We start from the raw sequence: 19,555 nt of genomic DNA on the forward strand, positions 1-19,555 counted from the left end.
GCTGGGGACAATAAAAGGCCACTCTAAAAGGTGAATTTTTGTCACACAACACAATGCCACAAATGTCTCAAGTTTTGAGGGAGCATGCAGATGGCACGCTGACTGCAGGAATGTCCACCAGAGCTGTTGCCAGATAATTGAATTATAATTTCTCTACCATAAGCCACCTCCAATATCGTTTTAGAGAATTTCACAGTACAACCAATCAGCCTCACAACCACAGGCCACATTTGCTGTGAACAGAGAGCCCCATGGTGGCGGTGGGGTTATGGTATGACCAGGCATAAACTACTGACAACAAACACAATTGCATTTTATGCACCGATACCGTGAGGAGATCCCGAGGCCCATTGTCGTGCCATTAATCTGCCGCCATTCATCATGTTTCACCATGATAAGGTATCTGTGACCAACAGATGCATTGCCTATCTGTATTCTCAGTCAAGTGAAATCAGTAGATTCAATTTCCTTAAATGAACTGTAACTAAGTAAAATCTTTGAAATTGTTGCATGTTGCCTTCATATTTTTGTTCAGTGTACATAAACACACACACCTCCTCCTTTCTCAAACCGGTTCTTGGACCAGAGGTGGGGAGTTGGGGGTCAGGGGGGGTTGGAGAAGAGAGGAGAAGAAAACAAACTGCATGGAGCTTGCATCGCTAAGGGCAACGGCCAATCAAAGGGGTTGACAGTGGTTGCACTTGCTGAATAAATGACCCCGCCTTTGACAGGAAATTCCAAACAGCCATTTTAATTCTGATCAGGCTTCAAGGAAGTGGAAAGAATAAAAACACATCAATTATAATGACAGGAAGTCTAAGATCACATGGTCACCAGCTGGAGCCAACAGAGGGATCAAGGAGCCAGGAGAAGATGGTGGGAGAGGGGGAAAGGAAGGAAGGGGGGGGAGAAAAAGAACACTCTCAGATTCCATGCAGGGAATGACATGAGGTTCCATTTTGTGAGACAATACTACACTTACAGTAACTGTCATTTCTGTACAGACCCAAGTGCTTGATGGTAAGGAGGACCAGAACAGAGCAAATAAGTGGGATAGAATTGATGCTGTACATTATGGCGAGCTACCACACAGTGTTATGCAAATACTATGCTGGCATTGTTATTGGCTTGGTCCAAATGTTTGGTGCTCTCTCTCAATCTCTTTCTCTCTCTCTCTTTATCTCTCTCTCTCTTTCTACAGTATCTCTCTCTTTCTACAGTATCTCTCTCTTTCTACAGTATCTCTCTCTTACTCTGTCACTTTCTCTCTCTCTCTCTCTTTCTACAGTTTCTCTCTCTTACTCTGTCTCTTTCTCTCTCTCTCTCTTTCTACAGTATCTCTCTCTCACTATCTCTTTCTCTCTCCCACTTTCTCTCTCACTCCTCTCTCCTTCGCTCTGTCACTTTCTCTCTCTCTCTCTCTTTCTACAGTATCTCTCTCTTACTCTGTCTCTTTCTCTCTCCTTCTCTCTTTCTCTCTCCCACTTTATCTCTCTCCTTCTCTCTTACTCTGTCTCTTTCTCTCTCTCTCTCTTTCTACAGTATCTCTCTCCCACTTTCTCTCTCACTCCTCTCTCCTTCGCTCTGTCACTTTCTCTCTCACTCCTCTCTGCTTCGCTCTGTAACTTTCTCTCTCACTTTCTCCTCCTCTCTCCTTCTCTCTCCTCTCCTTCGCTCTCTCACTCCTTCTCTCTCTCCTTCTCCTTCTCTCTGTCACTTTCCTCTCTCCTTCTCTCTATCACTCCTTCTCTCTCTCACTCCTCTCTCATTCTCTCTCTCACTCCTCTCTCCTTCGCTCTCTCACTCCTCTCTCCTTCGCTCTCGCACTCCTCTCTCCTTCTCTCTGTAACTTTCTCTCTCACTCCTCTCTCCTTCTCTCTCACTCCTCTCTCCTTCGCTCTCTCACTCCTCTCTCCTTCTCTCTGTCACTTTCTCTCACTCCTCTTTCCTTCTCTCTGTAACTTTCTCTCTCACTCCTCTTTCCTTCTCTCTGTCACTTTCTCTCTCACTCCTCTTTCCTTCGCTCTGTCACTTTCTCTCTCACTCCTCTTTCCTTCGCTCTGTCACTTTCTCTCTCACTCCTCTCTCCTTCGCTCTGTCACTTTCTCTCTCACTCCTCTTTCCTTCGCTCTGTCACTTTCTCTCTCACTCCTCTCTCCTTCTCTCTCTCACTCCTCTCTGACACTTTCTTTCTTTCTCTCTCTGTTTCTCTCCAACCATCTGCATTTTATGTTGTTTTTTGGACTCCTCCTGTGGACTCCATATATTTACAAAATAAATGATTTGGTTGAGTATTATATCCCAGCACATGTTAATAATAATGGTAGAGTAGCAGCTGGAACACACTAAGGGAAACATGTCACAAAGCATTAGCTAAACCAACTTCTTTAGTTGTGAATGTGGAATTATGTGGAAGCCAATAATTTCCTGAATCCCTGGCCACATTAATGATGAAAATGATAGAATTATGAAAAATGATATCTATAACAAAGTAGCCCTTTCCTGCAGTCAATGACCAAAAGCTCCTCTTTGGCCTCATGGGTGGAATGTTATTCATATTTTTCATAAGTAATAAACATGATGTTAAAAAAACGCTGAAAATCCAGTGTTTCTATGTCAAGCGGTTTTGTTATATTACAGTCTTCTGTGATGTATATAAAGTGTAATATTGGGATGGAAAATCAAAAGGTAATACATTTCAACTCTATGTAAGTCGCTCTGGATAAGAGCGTCTGCTAAATGACTTAAATGTAATGTAAATGTAATCTGACATGGTACAGGTGTCTTCTTTTTTTAAGCCCATAACCATGTGTGTGAGGTGTATAATTTGTTACAAAGTAGATTTGTTTAAGAGGACCAAGAATCACTCTGTGTGGCCCTGAATTAGCCCACCGCAGTAAAAGGCTAACACTTTATCAAACAAGTATAATTCAATTAAATTGACCAACTTCACATTAAATGTATCAAATATTCCAAAACATTTTCTTTCAAACCAAATCCAGATGAAACAGAATACAATTGTAGTGTCTCAGTTCTAAGTTAGTCTGATGAGACAGAGACAATGAGAGAGACAGATACAGCCACCATTCCAGGTGATACTCCTCTCCTCTGACAGCGGCAGCCATCTTGTATTACCCCCAGACAGTCACTCTGCATCTACTTAGAGCTGGGAGTCAATGCAGTGTCTGTTCTCTCTGATTCCAGGCAGCCAGAGTAAAGACAAGCAGGCAGGCATCTCTTTAAAAAAAAGCCTCCTCCTGCTCTCTCTCTCCTTGTCTTTCATTCACTCTCTGCTCTTTCTCATTTTCTTCTCCTTCCCTCTCTCAGCAAATGAAGGGCTGTGTCGGTCAAATGGATATAAATCACTACAGGTTTACAGACTGTGGATCAAGCCAGGCAGTAAGGCCTACAGCCCATCTGACAGTAATGGCAATCAGATCAATGTGGACTTCTCTGTTTTCACATGGTTTTAATGTAATCATAAAAAATATTAAAATGGTTCAACTGTAGAGTATGTGTTGTTCTTATAGTTTTTTAGAGGGTATGCTGTAAAGAGCGAGCAATCGAGAGAACCATAGTGCTGTGTTAAGTCGATTATAAAATACTCACACACACACACGCACGCATGCACACCGTACACACTCACCCTCAGACAGATGGGTAGTGCCAGTGATGGGCGTCTGAGTCTCTTTGCAATACGACACCACCTCTCTGGGTAGGAAGTCCACCTGTGTGATCTTAGACGCCCCCAGTCTATGCATCCTGCGCCTGGATGGAGTGAGACAGGAAGTAGTGGGTCACAGAGCACTATGGGTACTGTAGTACATCATGCTACACACTTCAGCACTGCTGACCAACACACACACACACACACACTGGTACATTCATGCAACACTGAGACATTAAATATGGTGATTCAGTCCTTCAAGTCTGCAGTACCTCTTCCGGGCTTAATTCAGTAGGGAATAATGTTGTGGAACATTCAGATAGAAATATATTGCATAGAACAGCCATGCCAATTTGACATGAGTAAGGACTCAAGTCAGCTCTATTCATGGTATTTCTATCTGCTTGTTTCACATCTCTGAATACACCCCTGGTGTTCAGACAGCCCTTCTCTGATTGAAGCACACACCTCCCCAAGAGGAGTACGGATAGAGAGAAGGAAAAAGGGATGGAGATAGAGATGAGGAGAGGAACCGGTATGTACCCTAGCTCGGAGTCATCCTGCAGCTGCAGAACAGAGGGGTCAGTGTCCCACTGCAGGGTCCTCGGGTGGGCAGCAGGGGGCGCAATAGAGGGAGGGAAAACACATGCCAGGTTAGGTGAGCCACAGCAGTAACCCACAGATAAACACATACTGAGCTGGGTTGGAGTACATTTCAGTTCAAATCAATTCGGTTGAATCAGGAGATTACCTGAGATTCCAAATCCTCTTTTCAATGAGGATTTTTCAATTCTTGATTTGGAAGTTAAATTGATTCCTTGATTGACTGAATTGGAACAGAATTGAAACTAACCACACCTTCGCACACACATGCACACGCATGCACACAAATGTCAGAACAGAATAACATTAGACAGAAATACACATGCAAGGGCACTGAGACATACAGGACAAACATAATCACTTATTGGGGACATGACAGTTGGGCAATTCAATGGGGAAAATGTTTAGGTTTTAACATGATTCTATCTATCTCCCTGTTATAGATTCTTGGTCAAATATCAGAATATCTATTTGATGAATATGAAATTATGGTGGGACACTGTACAATATTTGTACAAAATGTCATGGTAATATGAAAATGGTTTCATAACTATGTATAGAATAATATAAATATGATTTATCTGTTCTTCAAAATCCAAATGGTTGGACAAATATAAAATTATCTCTCTTATGTTGGGCAAAATGCAACATAATGCAACATAATGCAACAGTGCAGAAGCTTTACAAGCAGATATGTTGTATTTCCGTCTTTCATATTCACTACCAGTCAGAAGTTTGGACACACCTACTCATTCCAGGGTTGTTCTTTACTTTACTATTTTATACATTGTAGAATAATAGTGAAAACATCAAAACTATGACATAACACATATGGAATCATGTAGTAACCAAGAAAGTGTTAAACAAATCAAAATATATTTTATATTTAAGATTCTTCAAAATAGCCACCCTTTGTCTTGATGACAGCTTTGCACACTCTTGGCATTCTCTCAACCAGCGTCATGAGGTAGTCACCTGGAATGCATTTCAATTAACAGGTGTGTCTGGTTAAGAGTTAATTTGTGGAATTTCTTACCTTCTTAATGCGTTTGAGCCAATCACTTGTGTTGTGACAAGGTAAGGGTGGTATACAGAAGATAGCCCTATTTGTTAACAGACCAAGTTCATATTATGGCAAGAACAGCTCAAATAAGCAAAGAGAAACGACAGTCCATCATTACTTTAAGACATGAAGGTCGGTCAATACGGAACAGTCGCAAAAACCATCAAGCGCTATGATGAAACTGGCTCTCATGAGGACCGACACAGGAAATTTAGACCCAGAGTTACCTCTGCTGCAGAGGATAAGTTCATTAGCGTTACCAGCCTCAGAAATTGCAGCGCAAATAAATGCTCCACAAAGTTCAAGTGACAGACACATCTCAACATGAACTGTTCAGAGGAGACTGTGTGAATCAGGCCCTCATGGTCGAATTGCTGCAAAGAAACCACTACTAAAGGAGACCACTAAGAAGAAGAGACTTGTTTGGGCCAAGAAACAAGAGCAATGGACATTAGACCGGTGGAAATCTGTCCTTTGATCTGATGAGTCCAAATTTGAGATTTTTGGTTCCATACGCCGTGTCTCGAGTAGGTGAACAAATGATCTCTGCATGTGTGGTTCCCACCATGAAGCATGGAGGAGGAGGTGTGATGGTGTGGGGGTGCTTTGCTGGTGACACTGTCTGAGATTTATTTAGAATTCAGGGCACACTTAACCAGCATGGCTACCACAGCATATACCATCTGGTTTGCGCTTAGTGGGACTATCATTTGTTTTTTAACAGGACAACGACCCAACACACCTCCAGGCTGAGTGCGGCATCAGATGACCTGGCCTCCACAATCACCCGACCTCAACCCAATTGAGATGGTTTGGGATGAGTTGGATCGCAGAGTGAAGGAAAAGCAGCCAACAAGTGCTCAGCATATGTGGTAACTCTTCAAGACTGTCAGAAAAGCAAGTGAAGCTGGTTGAGAGAATGCCAAGAGTGTGCAAAGCTGTAATCAAGGCAAAGGGTGTTTCCTTTGAAGAATCTAAAATATATTTGGATTTGTTTAACACTTTTTTGGTTACTACATGTTATTTCATAGTTTTGACGTCTTCTTCACTATTATTCTACAATGTAAAGGTACAAATAAAGAAAAACCCTTGAATGACTAGGTGTGTCCAAACTTTTGACTGTTACTGAATATAGCTTTACAAACAGATATGTTGTATTTACATATTTCATATATATAGCTTTACAAACAGATATGTTGTATTTACATATTTCATATATATAGCTTTACAAACAGATATGTTGTATTTACATATTTCATATATATAGCTTCACAAACAGATATGTTGTATTTACATATTTCAAATATATAGCTTTACAAACAGATATGTTGTATTTACATATTTCATATACATATATATATATATATATATATATATATATATATATAGCTTTACAAACAGATATGTTGTATTTACATATTTCAAATATATAGCTTCACAAACAGATATGTTGATATATTGTATTTACAAACAGATATGTTGTATTTCAAATATATAGCTTCACAAACAGATATGTTGTATTTACATATTTCATATACATATATATATATATATATATATATATAGCTTTACAAACAGATATGTTGTATTTACATATTATATATATAGCTTTACAAACAGATATGTTGTATTTACATATTTCAAATATATAGCTTCACAAACAGATATGTTGTATTTACATATTTCATATATAGCTTTACAAACAGATATGTTGTATTTACATATTTCATATATATAGCTTTACAAACAGATATGTTGTATTTACATATTTCAAATATATAGCTTCACAAACAGATATGTTGTATTTTACATATATATATATATATATATATATATAGCTTTACAAACAGATATGTTGTATTTACATATTTCATATATATAGCTTTACAAACAGATATGTTGTATTTACATATTTCAAATATATAGCTTCACAAACAGATATGTTGTATTTACATATTTCATATATATAGCTTTACAAACAGATATGTTGTATTTACATATTTCAAATATATAGCTTTACAAACAGATATGTTGTATTTACATATTTCATATATATAGCTTTACAAACAGATATGTTGTATTTACATATTTCATATATATAGCTTTACAAACAGATATGTTGTATTTACATATTTCATATATATAGCTTTACAAACAGATATGTTGTATTTACATATTTCATATATATAGCTTCACAAACAGATATGTTGTATTTACATATTTCATATATATATATATATATATATATAGCTTTACAAACAGATATGTTGTATTTACATATTTCATATATATAGCTTTACAAACAGATATGTTGTATTTACATATTTCATATATATAGCTTTACAAACAGATATGTTGTATTTACATATTTCATATATATAGCTTTACAAACAGATATGTTGTATTTACATATTTCATATATATAGCTTTACAAACAGATATGTTGTATTTACATATTTCATATATATAGCTTTACAAACAGATATGTTGTATTTACATATTTCAAATATATAGCTTTACAAACAGATATGTTGTATTTACATATTTCATATATATAGCTTTACAAACAGATATGTTGTATTTACATATTTCAAATATATAGCTTCACAAACAGATATGTTGTATTTACATATTTCATATATATAGCTTTACAAACAGATATGTTGTATTTACATATTTCATATATATAGCTTTACAAACAGATATGTTGTATTTACATATTTCAAATATATAGCTTCACAAACAGATATGTTGTATTTACATATTTCATATACATATATATATATAGCTTTACAAACAGATATGTTGTATTTACATATTTCATATACATATATATATATATATATATATATATATATATATATATATATAGCTTTACAAACAGATATGTTGTATTTACATATTTCATATATATAGCTTTACAAACAGATATGTTGTATTTACATATTTCATATATATAGCTTCACAAACAGATATGTTGTATTTACATATTTCATATATATAGCTTTACAAACAGATATGTTGTATTTACATATTTCAAATATATAGCTTTACAAACAGATATGTTGTATTTACATATTTCATATATATAGCTTTACAAACAGATATGTTGTATTTACATATTTCATATATATAGCTTTACAAACAGATATGTTGTATTTACATATTTCATATATATAGCTTTACAAACAGATATGTTGTATTTACATATTTCATATATATAGCTTTACAAACAGATATGTTGTATTTACATATTTCATATACATATATATATATATATATAGCTTTACAAACAGATATGTTGTATTTACATATTTCATATATATAGCTTTACAAACAGATATGTTGTATTTACATATTTCATATATATAGCTTCACAAACAGATATGTTGTATTTACATATTTCATATATATTTACAAACAGATATGTTGTATTTACATATTTCATATATATAGCTTTACAAACAGATATGTTGTATTTACATATTTCATATATATAGCTTTACAAACAGATATGTTGTATTTACATATTTCATATATATAGCTTTACAAACAGATATGTTGTATTTACATATTTCATATATATAGCTTTACAAACAGATATGTTGTATTTACATATTTCATATATATAGCTTTACAAACAGATATGTTGTATTTACATATTTCATATATATAGCTTTACAAACAGATATGTTGTATTTACATATTTCATATATATAGCTTTACAAACAGATATGTTGTATTTACATATTTCATATATATAGCTTTACAAACAGATATGTTGTATTTACATATTTCATATATATAGCTTTACAAACAGATATGTTGTATTTACATATTTCATATATATAGCTTTACAAACAGATATGTTGTATTTACATATTTCATATATATAGCTTTACAAACAGATATGTTGTATTTACATATTTCATATATATAGCTTTCAGATATATTTACATATTTCATATATATAGCTTTACAAACAGATATGTTGTATTTACATATTTCATATATATAGTTGTATTTACATATTTCATATATATAGCTTTACAAACAGATATGTTGTATTTACATATTTCATATATATAGCTTCACAAACAGATATGTTGTATTTACATATTTCATATATATAGCTTCACAAACAGATATGTTGTATTTACATATTTCATATACATATATATATATAGCTTTACAAACAGATTTATATTTCAAATATATTTCACAAACAGATATGTTGTATTTACATATTTCATATATAAAGCTTTACAAACAGATATGTTGTATTTACATATTTCATATATATAGCTTTACAAACAGATATGTTGTATTTACATATTTCATATATATAGCTTTACAAACAGATATGTTGTATTTACATATTTCATATATATAGCTTTACAAACAGATATGTTGTATTTACATATTTCATATATATAGCTTTACAAACAGATATGTTGTATTTACATATTTCATATATATAGCTTTACAAACAGATATGTTGTATTTACATATTTCATATATATAGCTTTACAAACAGATATGTTGTATTTACATATTTCATATATATAGCTTTACAAACAGATATGTTGTATTTACATATTTCATATATATAGCTTTACAAACAGATATGTTGTATTTACATATTTCATATATATAGCTTACAAACAGATATGTTGTATTTACATATTTCATATATATAGCTTTACAAACAGATATGTTGTATTTTATTTCATATTTATATATATATAGCTTTACAAACAGATATGTTGTATTTAAATATTTCAAATATATAGCTTCACAAACAGATATGTTGTATTTACATATTTCATATATATTTACAAACAGATATGTTGTATTTACATATTTATATATATAGCTTTACAAACAGATATGTTGTATTTACATATTTCATATATATAGCTTTACAAACAGATATGTTGTATTTAAATATTTCATATATATAGCTTTACAAACAGATATGTTGTATTTACATATTTCATATATATAGCTTTACAAACAGATATGTTGTATTTACATATTTCATATACATATATACATATATATATATATATATATATATATATATATATATATATATATATATATATAGCTTTACAAACTGTTATGTTGTATTTAAATATTTCAAATATATAGCTTCACAAACAGATATGTTGTATTTACATATTTCATATATATAGCTTTACAAACCAGATATGTTGTATTTACATATTTCATATATGCCAGTTTGTGCCAACAATACAGGACATTGAACCAGCACACAATGTATGCATCTTCACATACAGTATACACAAGTCACAATACCTGTACACAATCACATTCAGTATACTGTATGAAAGCAGTTCTATGACATATAGAACACCCATATGTCATGTATTAAGAATATATTCTGTTTATACAGTATATGCTTAGTGATAAAGCTGTGCTTGCTTTTGTTTGTGGGGCAATCATTCAGGGTGGCTTATAAACAAACTGGAGCTTTCTCTAAAGTCATCTCCCAAAGTGCAAATTGTGACAGGGTAGCTAGCATTTTTGACCGGCGTACCACTTCTCAATGGTACCTTTCAGGAATGGTGAACATGCCCATTACCACTTTAACAGATGCACAATGCTAGTAGAGCGCGGTAAAGCGTCAACCACGTCATTCGACCCGACTGTCTTAACTGGGATGACACCCTAAAAGACTGTTTTGTCAGATCTGTCACAGAGAAATGACTTCTATTGAATCATGCGAGTGGAAATCTTTCAAGCCAGTGGTTTAGGGAAACAGCAGGTGTCAGGCAGCAGTCACCCATGAGGGAAAGAACAACCCTTTGCAGCTTTTTATGCCTGACAGAAAAACACCTGCCATAACATTCACTGTCTATTTGTATCACTCTGTCTGTCTGTCTGTCTGTCTGTCTGTCTGTCTGTCTGTCTGTCTGTCTGTCTGTCTGTCTGTCTGTCTGTCTGTCTGTCTGTCTGTCTGTCTGTCTGTCTGTCTGTCTGTCTGTCTGTCTGTCTGTCTGTCTGTCTGTCTGTCTGTCTGTCTGTCTGTCTGTCTGTCTGTCTGTCTGTCTGTCTGTCTGTCTGTCTGTCTGTCTGTTTGTGTGTCCTGTCTGTGGGTGAAAAACTTGGGCTTGAGCATTCCTTGCTCTGAGTAGAAAATGCTTACCTGTCGCTCTGAGCCTGTGCCTGATGCTTACTAACGCCAGACAAACCTGACCTGAGAGGGGACACAGTCATAAATGAACACACTCAACATGGGACACCGTCGATGACCAACACATCATGCCTGATGGGGACAATAGAGTTCAATTCTTGAGGGGGATTGTACTCTATTGCGGTTCTGGGGGTCCTTCTCAGTGTCAGATATCTGACAGATAACACACAGTCGCATTTAGTCATCAGTGCTGGTTTGGTGTGTGAGAATGAGATGAACGTCAGCTACTGTATGATGACACATAAGCATGTATGACACATGGGTTGCAGCAGTGCCACAGCATGACGCCTGGGAGCATAGCTTGGAGGCTATGTTAGCCTGGAGGCTATGTTAGCCTGGAGGCTATGTTAGCCTGGAGGCTATGTTAGCCTGGAGGCTATGTTAGCCTGGAGGCCATGTTCTTCAGAGAAGTGAGAGTTGAATTATGTGCATCAAGTTGATATCTACAGAGCATTCTAGCATGTACAGGACATTTTGTGGCTCACCAAGGATGCTCTCTGAAAAGTTATCATTTGAAGAACTATCTTTCCCAAAAAATTAGGATTTGGGTTTAAAATACCTTAAAACTAAAGTAAGTTGGGAGAGTTTTGATATGGTAAAACAAATCTGAGTCTGATTGATATTCACATAACACAGTTTAGTGTGAGTTGTGCTTATGTCATGATAGAATGAGATAAATGACAGTACACAGTGTATCAAAACCCACAGCAACAAGACACAACATCCAACAACAACCCTCACTGACATTGGTCCTTACCTATACCTGCAGATCCCATACAAAGAGACAAAGAGAGGTATGTGAGAGAGCTAGACGCATAGATAAACTGTATGCTTATAGTGTTTTGTCACTTAACTACAACCACCATGTCATTAAAGGAATATTACTCTAACAAATGTTTGACCATTAGTTCAAATAAAATCTCCCAAAATGGTGCATGTCAGCAGTCAAGGTAAAGCACTTTTAGTTGAGCAAAGACTTGCCTTGATGCATCATATGATGCATTTTTCATGTAGCACTCCTTTAAGCCAGGGAACACAGCCAAAGGGCCACTAGAATACTACATGAATACTATAGTAATACTACAGTAATACTACAGTAATAATAATATGTTGATTTGATATAGTACTTTTCATGACAAATGTATTACTACTGAATCTAAACAGTCAATGATAATATTTCAGAGAACATCCCTGATGTATTGGATGATAAGCATCATACTCATATTATCATCTCAGCAATATTCCAGTTGCTCTTGCCCTGGTCTTACTCTGGGTTAGTAACTCCAACTCAACCATATGTTATAATAAAGTATAATAACAGTCATATAAACAAAATGGCTGCCTACCTGCCGGCTGTGGCCCCATCGGCTGAGTCCTGACTTCCCGTCTCACTGGGGGTGCTGTGTCGGCTCACTGATTTGGATGGGGACATGGGGTTCGGGACTAAATAATGAAAATAACACGTATCCAACATTAAAGGCTGCAGCGGATGGACTGGTCAACCCAAGCAATGCCAGAGGCAGAGGGTGGCCGAAAGAAAAAACAGGGTGAAATGGTTGAAAGCAAATGAGTGATAAAAAAGAATGATCAAATGAAAACACAAAGGGGACAGAAAGTCAAATGGATTCCTCATTTACCATTCAAGTCAAAGCAATCATGGCTTTCATTGGTCATTGGAAGGTTTCATTGCAAAAGCCACTGTTGTACAACAACCACAAGGTCATGTTGCGATCAGGGTGTTGTTACAATATTGTACCACTAGAGAACAGTGACAAATACCTTATTAAACGTACAGTATGTTGGTAGTGAGATACAGTATGTTTTCAACTGTTGTTATTAAGCCCATAATTTCAATGTGAAAATGTGGATGTTCACATTTATTTGCATACAACAACTCCACCTCAATATCATTGTTTTTTGGAAACTCCTGTGCATAGATAAAGGGCTCATAAAATACTACACTCTTAGAGAGAAGGATTCCAAAAGGTTATTCGGCTGTCCCCAAAGGAGAACCCTTCTTGGTTCCAGGTAGAACCATTTTGGGTTCCATGTAGAACCCTCTGTGGAAAGAGTTCTACCTGGAACCAAAAAAGGTTATTCAAAGGATTATCTTATGGGGTCAGCCAAAGAACCCATTTAGGTTCATGTAGTACCACAGATGAGGAAATACATTAAACACCAAAAACATGGGGAAGTTCAGATGAAATGGGAAAGGTATGAAATTGTTAGAAATAATATTTGAGAGAATGTGCATAACATGATTGAGTGCGAAATGTCACAGAAATTAAATGAATGGTATGACATTTTAAGATTTTCTCACATGTGAATTCAAAAATATTTTAATTTATTTTTCAATAGACATTGTGAGGAAATAGAAAATTGGATTGGAGAAACAAATAATGAGAAACAAGTAATGATCATGTGTAAAAAAACAAACACACAAAAAATGATATTTGAGATGTGTAAAAGTAAAACAGCAAATTCACACTCCTGTTACATGCAACAGTAGCAAGCACACATACTGCAAGCACACATACTGCAAGCACACATACTGCAAGCACACATACTGTAGATAAAAGAACAGAACATACACTAGCGTTCAAAAGTTTGGGGTCACTTAGAAATGCCCTTGTTTCCATGAAAACATACATGAAATGAGTTGCAAAATGAATAGGAATTACAGTGGCTTGCGAATGTATTCACCTCCTTGGCATTTTTCCTATTTGTTGCCCTACAACCTGGAATTAAAATGGATTTTTGAGGGGTTTGTATCATTTGGTTTACACAACATGTCTACCACTTTGAAGATGCAAAATATGTTTTATTGTGAAACAAACAAGAAATAAGACAAAAAACAGAAAACTTGCATACGTGCAAAACTATTCACCCCCCAAAGCAAATACATTGTAGAGACACTTTTTGCAGCAATTACAGCTGCCAGTCTCTTGTGGTATGTCGCTATAAGCTTGGCACATCTAGCCACTGGGATTTTTGCCCATTCTTCAAGGCAAAACTGCTCCAGCTCCTTCAAGTTGGATGGGTTCCGCTAGTGTAAAGCAATCTTTAAGTCATACCACAGATTCTCAAATGGATTGAGGTCTGGGCTTTGACTAGGCCATTCCAAGACATTTAAATGTTTCCCCTTAAACCACTTGAGTGTTGCTTTAGCAGTATGCTTAGGGTCATTGTCCTGCTGGAAGGTGAAACTCCATCCCAGTCTCAAATCTCTGGAAGACTGAAACAGGTTTCCCTCAAGAATTCCCCTGTATTTAGCACCATCCATCATTCCTTCAATTCTGACCCGTTTCAAAGTCCCTGCCAATGAAAAACATCACCACAGCATGATGCTGCCACCACCATGCTTCACTGTGGGGATGGTGTTCTCGGGGTGATGCTGGGTGTTGGGTTTGCGCCAGACATAGCATTTTCCTTGATGGCCAAAAAGCTCAATTTTAGTCTCATCTGACCAGAGTACCTTCTTCCATATGTATGGGGAGTCTCACACATGCCTTTAGGTGAACACCAAAGGTGTTTTCTTTTTTTTTCTTTAAGCAATGGCTTTTTTTCTGGACACTCTTCTGTAAAGCCCAGCTCTGCTGGATGAATACTTTTGCAAGGCAAAGGTTATAAATAATTATTTTTAATTGAAACAATAATTGTGTCCTTCAAACTTTGCTTTCATCAAAGAATCCTCCATTTGCAGCAATTACAGCCTTGCAGACCTTTGGCATTCTAGTTGTCAATTTGGTGAGGTAATCTGAAGAGATTTCACCCCATGCTTCCTGAAGCACCTCCCACAAGTTGGATTGGCATGATGGGCACCTCTTACCTACAGTACGGTCAAGCTGCTCCCATAGCAATTCAATAGGGTTGAGATCCGGTGACTGTGCTGGCCACTCCATTATAGACCTAATACTAGCTGACTGCTTCTTCCCTACATAGTTATTGCATAGTTTGGAGCAGTGCTTTGGGTCATTGTCCTGTTGTAGGAAGAAATTGGCTCCAATTAAGTGCCGTCCACAGGGTATGGCATGGCGTTGCAAAATGGAGTGATAGCCTTCCTTCAAGATCCCTTTTACCCTGTACAAATCTCCCACTTTACCACCACCAAAGCACCCCTGTCATGCCCTGACCTGAGATATCTCTGTTTTCTTTATATTTTGGTTAGGTCAGAGTGTGACTAGGGTGGGTACGTATGATGGTATAATGGGACACCCCCAGACCATCACAATGCCTCTACCATGCTTGACAGATAGTGTCAAGCACTCCCCCAGCATCTTTAAAAAATGTCTGCATCTCACGAATGTTCTTCTTTGTGATCCAAACACCTAAAACTTACGGTTCGTCTGTCCATAACACTTTTTTCCAATCTTCCTCTGTTTGTGAAGGGAGTTGTACACAGTGTTGTACGAGATATTCAGTTTCTTGGCCATTTCCCGCATGGAATAGCCTTCACTTCTTAGAACAAGAATAGATGGACGAGTTTCAGAAGAAAGGTCTTTGTTTCTGGCCATTTTGAGCCTGTAATCAAACCAACAAACGCTGATGCTCCAGATTCTCAACTAGTCTAAAGAAGGCCAGTTTTATTGCTTCTTTAATTAATTTCAGCTGTGATAACATAATTGCAAAATGATTTTCTAATGATCAATTAGCCTTTTAAAATTATACACTTGGATTAGCTAACACAACGTGCCATTGGAACACAGGAGTGATGGTGTTATTTTGATGTTATTTTAATGGACAAAAAAATGTGCTTTTCTTTCAAAAACAAGGACATTTCTAAGTGACCCCAAACTTTTGAACGGTAGTGTATGTTTGTTCCATTACAGCTCACCATATAAACTCAGCAAAAAAAGAAAGGTCCTCTCACTGTCAACTGTGTTTATTTTCAGCAAACTTAACATGTGTAAATATTTGTATAAACATAACAAGATTCAACAACTGAGACATAAACTGAACAAGTTCCACAGACATGTGACTAACAGAAATGGAATAATGTGTCCCTGAACAAAGGGGGGGTCAAAATCAAAAGTAACCATCAGTATCTGGCGTGGCCAACAGCTGCATTAAGTACTGCAGTGCATCTCCTCCTCATGGACTGCAACAGATTTGCCAGTTCTTGCTGTGAGATGCTAGCCCATTCTTCCACCAAGGCACCTGCAAGTTCCCAGACATTTCTGGGGGGAATGGCCTTAGCCTTCACCCTCCGATCCAACAGGTCCCAGACGTGCTCAATGGGATTTAGATCCGGGCTCTAACCTGGCTATGGAAGAACACTGACATTCCTGTCTTGCAGGAAATAACGCGCAGAACGAGCAGTATGGCTGGTGGCATTGTTATGCTGGAGGGTCATGTCAGGATGAGCCTGCAGGAAGGGTACCACATGAGGGAGGAGGATGTCTTCCCTGTAACGCACAGCGTTGAGATTGCCTGCAATGACAACAAGCTCAGTCCGATGATGCTGTGACATACCGCCCCAGACCATGATGGACCCTCCACCTCCAAATCGATCCCGCTTCAGAGTACAGGCCTCGGTGTAAAGCTCATTCCTTCGACGATAAACGCAAATCTGACCATCACCCCCGGTGAGACAAAACCGCAACTCGTCAGTGAAAAGCACTTTTTGCCAGTCCTGTCTGGTCCAGCGACGGTGGGTTTGTGCCCATAGGCGACGTTGTTGTCGGTGATGTCTCGTGAGGACCTGCCTTACAACAGGCCTACAAACCCCCCACAGTACGGACATTGCAATTCATTGCCCTGGCACATCTTCAGTCCTCATGCCTCCTTGCAACATGCCTAAGGCACGTTCACGCAGATGAGCTGGGACCCTGGGCATCTTTCTTTTGGTGTTTTTCAGAGTCAGTAGAAAGGCCTCTTTAGTGTCCTAAGTGTCCTTTCATAACTGTGACCTTAATTGCCTACCGTCTGTAAGCTGTTAGTGTCTTGATGACCGTTCCACAGGTGCATGTTCATTCATTGTTTATGGTTCATTGAACAAGCATGGGAAACAGTGTTTAAACACTTTACTATGAAGATCTGTGAAGTTATTTGGAGTATTATGAATGATTTTTTTGCTGAGTTTATATGATGACAGTTTCTGCCATAGAAATAAGATTGAATAGAACGGACTTGGAAGCTCTAACGCTGGTAATTGACTCGTAAATTCATGGATACACTCAGAATGGCTGCCTGGTATTGTGACGCAATCATTTCCACAGTATAACATTTCCAATCATTTTTGGAATGTTATACTGCATCAACTGATGCTGGATTGCCATGGTAATGTAGAATGTTCATTCAAATGATGCTAACTAATGTGGCTCATGAAATGGAATGTATTTTTTGTCATTTCAGTTGAGTTGACTCAACCAATCACAGCACAGATTGAAGGGTAAACATCTTGATTTTACTTCCTGGCATGGGTACACTCAAAATGGCTGCCAGTCTACCCATTATGCCATCATTGACTTGAATGGAGATGCCCTTTCTATTCATTCTCATTTCTATGGTTTCTACCCCACAGAAACGCTAACTGTAGCTTTGTTTGAGGAGCTCTTCCCTAACTAATTTGAGTTGTGCAGTGTATGTGTCTGTGTACCTAGTGGGGGTTCTGGGGAGATGCCGATGCTCTGTAGAAGGGCCTCAGTCTCTCTGCGCTTCCGGTCCAAGTCGGAGTCCACTGGGGCAGCTTCAGCCTTCTGCTGCGTCTCTGTCTGTACACACACACACACACATACTCTGAGTATACCAAACATTAGGAACACCTTCCTAATATTGAGTTACACACACCCTTTTTTCCCTCAGAACAGCCTCGATTCGTCAGGGCATAGACTCTACAAGGTGTCGAAAGCGTTCCACAGGGATGCTGGCCCATGTTGAGTCCAATGCTTCCCACATTTGTGTCAAGTTGGCTGGATGTCCTTTGGGTGGTGGACCATTCTTGATAAAAACTCAAATCTGTTGAGTGTGAAAAACCCAGCAGCATTGCCGTTCTTGACACAAACACCTGGCACCTACTACCATACCCCTATCACAGGCACTTAAGTATATTGTCTCACCCATTCACCCTCTGAATGGCACACATACACAATCCATGTCATAATTGTCTCAAGGCTTAAAAATCATTATTGAACCTGTCTCCTCCCCTTCATCTACACTGATTGAAATGACATCAATAAGGGTCCATAGATTTTACCTGGATTCATCTGGTCAGTCTGTCATGGAAAGAGCAGGTGGTGTATATTTTTATTTTACCTTTATTTAACTAGGCAAGGCAGTTAAGAATAAAGTCATATTTTCAATGACGGCGTAGGAACAGTGGGTTAACTGCCTTGTTCAGGGGCAGAATGACAGATTTTTACCTTGTCAGCTCGGGGATTTGATTTTGCAACCTTTCAGTTACTAGTCCAATGCGCTAACCACACACACACACACACACACACACACACACACACACACACACACACACACACACACACACACACACACACACACACACACACACACACACACACACACACACACACACACACACACACACACAGTATATTAGCTTTGTAATAGGATATTAGCATGAGGTCTATGGCTCAGGTCAAGTCGGACAGACAGGGATGAGCATGACAGTGTGTCTACTCACTTTTTTCCCCATCTTACCTCTTTCTTTTTCCTTTCCTCCTCCTTCCTCTTCTTCTCCTCCCTGATCTGAGCTAGGCGCTGCTTTTTGCGCTCTAGCTCGGCTTTTATGTCACTTTTGTCTGCCATTGTTTCCTATTGAGCTGGGAAAAAAGGAATGTCACACAGCATGCAATGTACCTTCAACACTAGAGAACTGCTACTGGGTGTGGCCCTGGGTCATTAAGTTCCTTCCTGTTTGGCCTGTAACATGATCCATAATCCATAACAATTCAGGGAATAAATAAGTCCATCATCTCCCTACATCTCCATATCAATGTATTGTGGTAGGGTCAATACAAAATAATCATACTTCACTTGAAGGCATCAC

General features: G+C 37.4%; 1 protein-coding gene across 8 annotated transcripts in view; it reads right to left on the reverse strand.

Moving 5' to 3' along the window:
- Positions 1-19,555, reverse strand: part of LOC124043244 (cytoplasmic dynein 1 intermediate chain 1-like) — a 157,120-nt gene that overhangs the window by 136,677 nt on the left and 888 nt on the right. Inside the window, exons 2-8 of one of the 8 annotated variants that reach the window (XM_046361609.1) lie at positions 19,207-19,328; positions 18,152-18,266; positions 12,900-12,996; positions 12,311-12,316; positions 11,506-11,556; positions 4,211-4,270; positions 3,647-3,768 (exon numbers count right to left, since the gene is read on the reverse strand). In XM_046361609.1, coding sequence (XP_046217565.1) covers positions 3,647-3,768; positions 4,211-4,270; positions 11,506-11,556; positions 12,311-12,316; positions 12,900-12,996; positions 18,152-18,266; positions 19,207-19,314 — 559 coding nt within the window. In that variant the 5' untranslated portion in view covers positions 19,315-19,328. Of the gene's footprint in view, positions 1-3,646; positions 3,769-4,210; positions 4,271-11,505; positions 11,557-12,310; positions 12,317-12,899; positions 13,048-18,151; positions 18,267-19,206; positions 19,329-19,555 lie in introns of all 8 variants that reach the window. The other 7 variants (XM_046361607.1, XM_046361612.1, XM_046361613.1 and 4 more) reach the window with 7 other exon arrangements.

This window comes from Oncorhynchus gorbuscha, linkage group LG09, assembly GCF_021184085.1.
Source record: "Oncorhynchus gorbuscha isolate QuinsamMale2020 ecotype Even-year linkage group LG09, OgorEven_v1.0, whole genome shotgun sequence".
Lineage (NCBI taxonomy): Eukaryota > Metazoa > Chordata > Actinopteri > Salmoniformes > Salmonidae > Oncorhynchus > Oncorhynchus gorbuscha.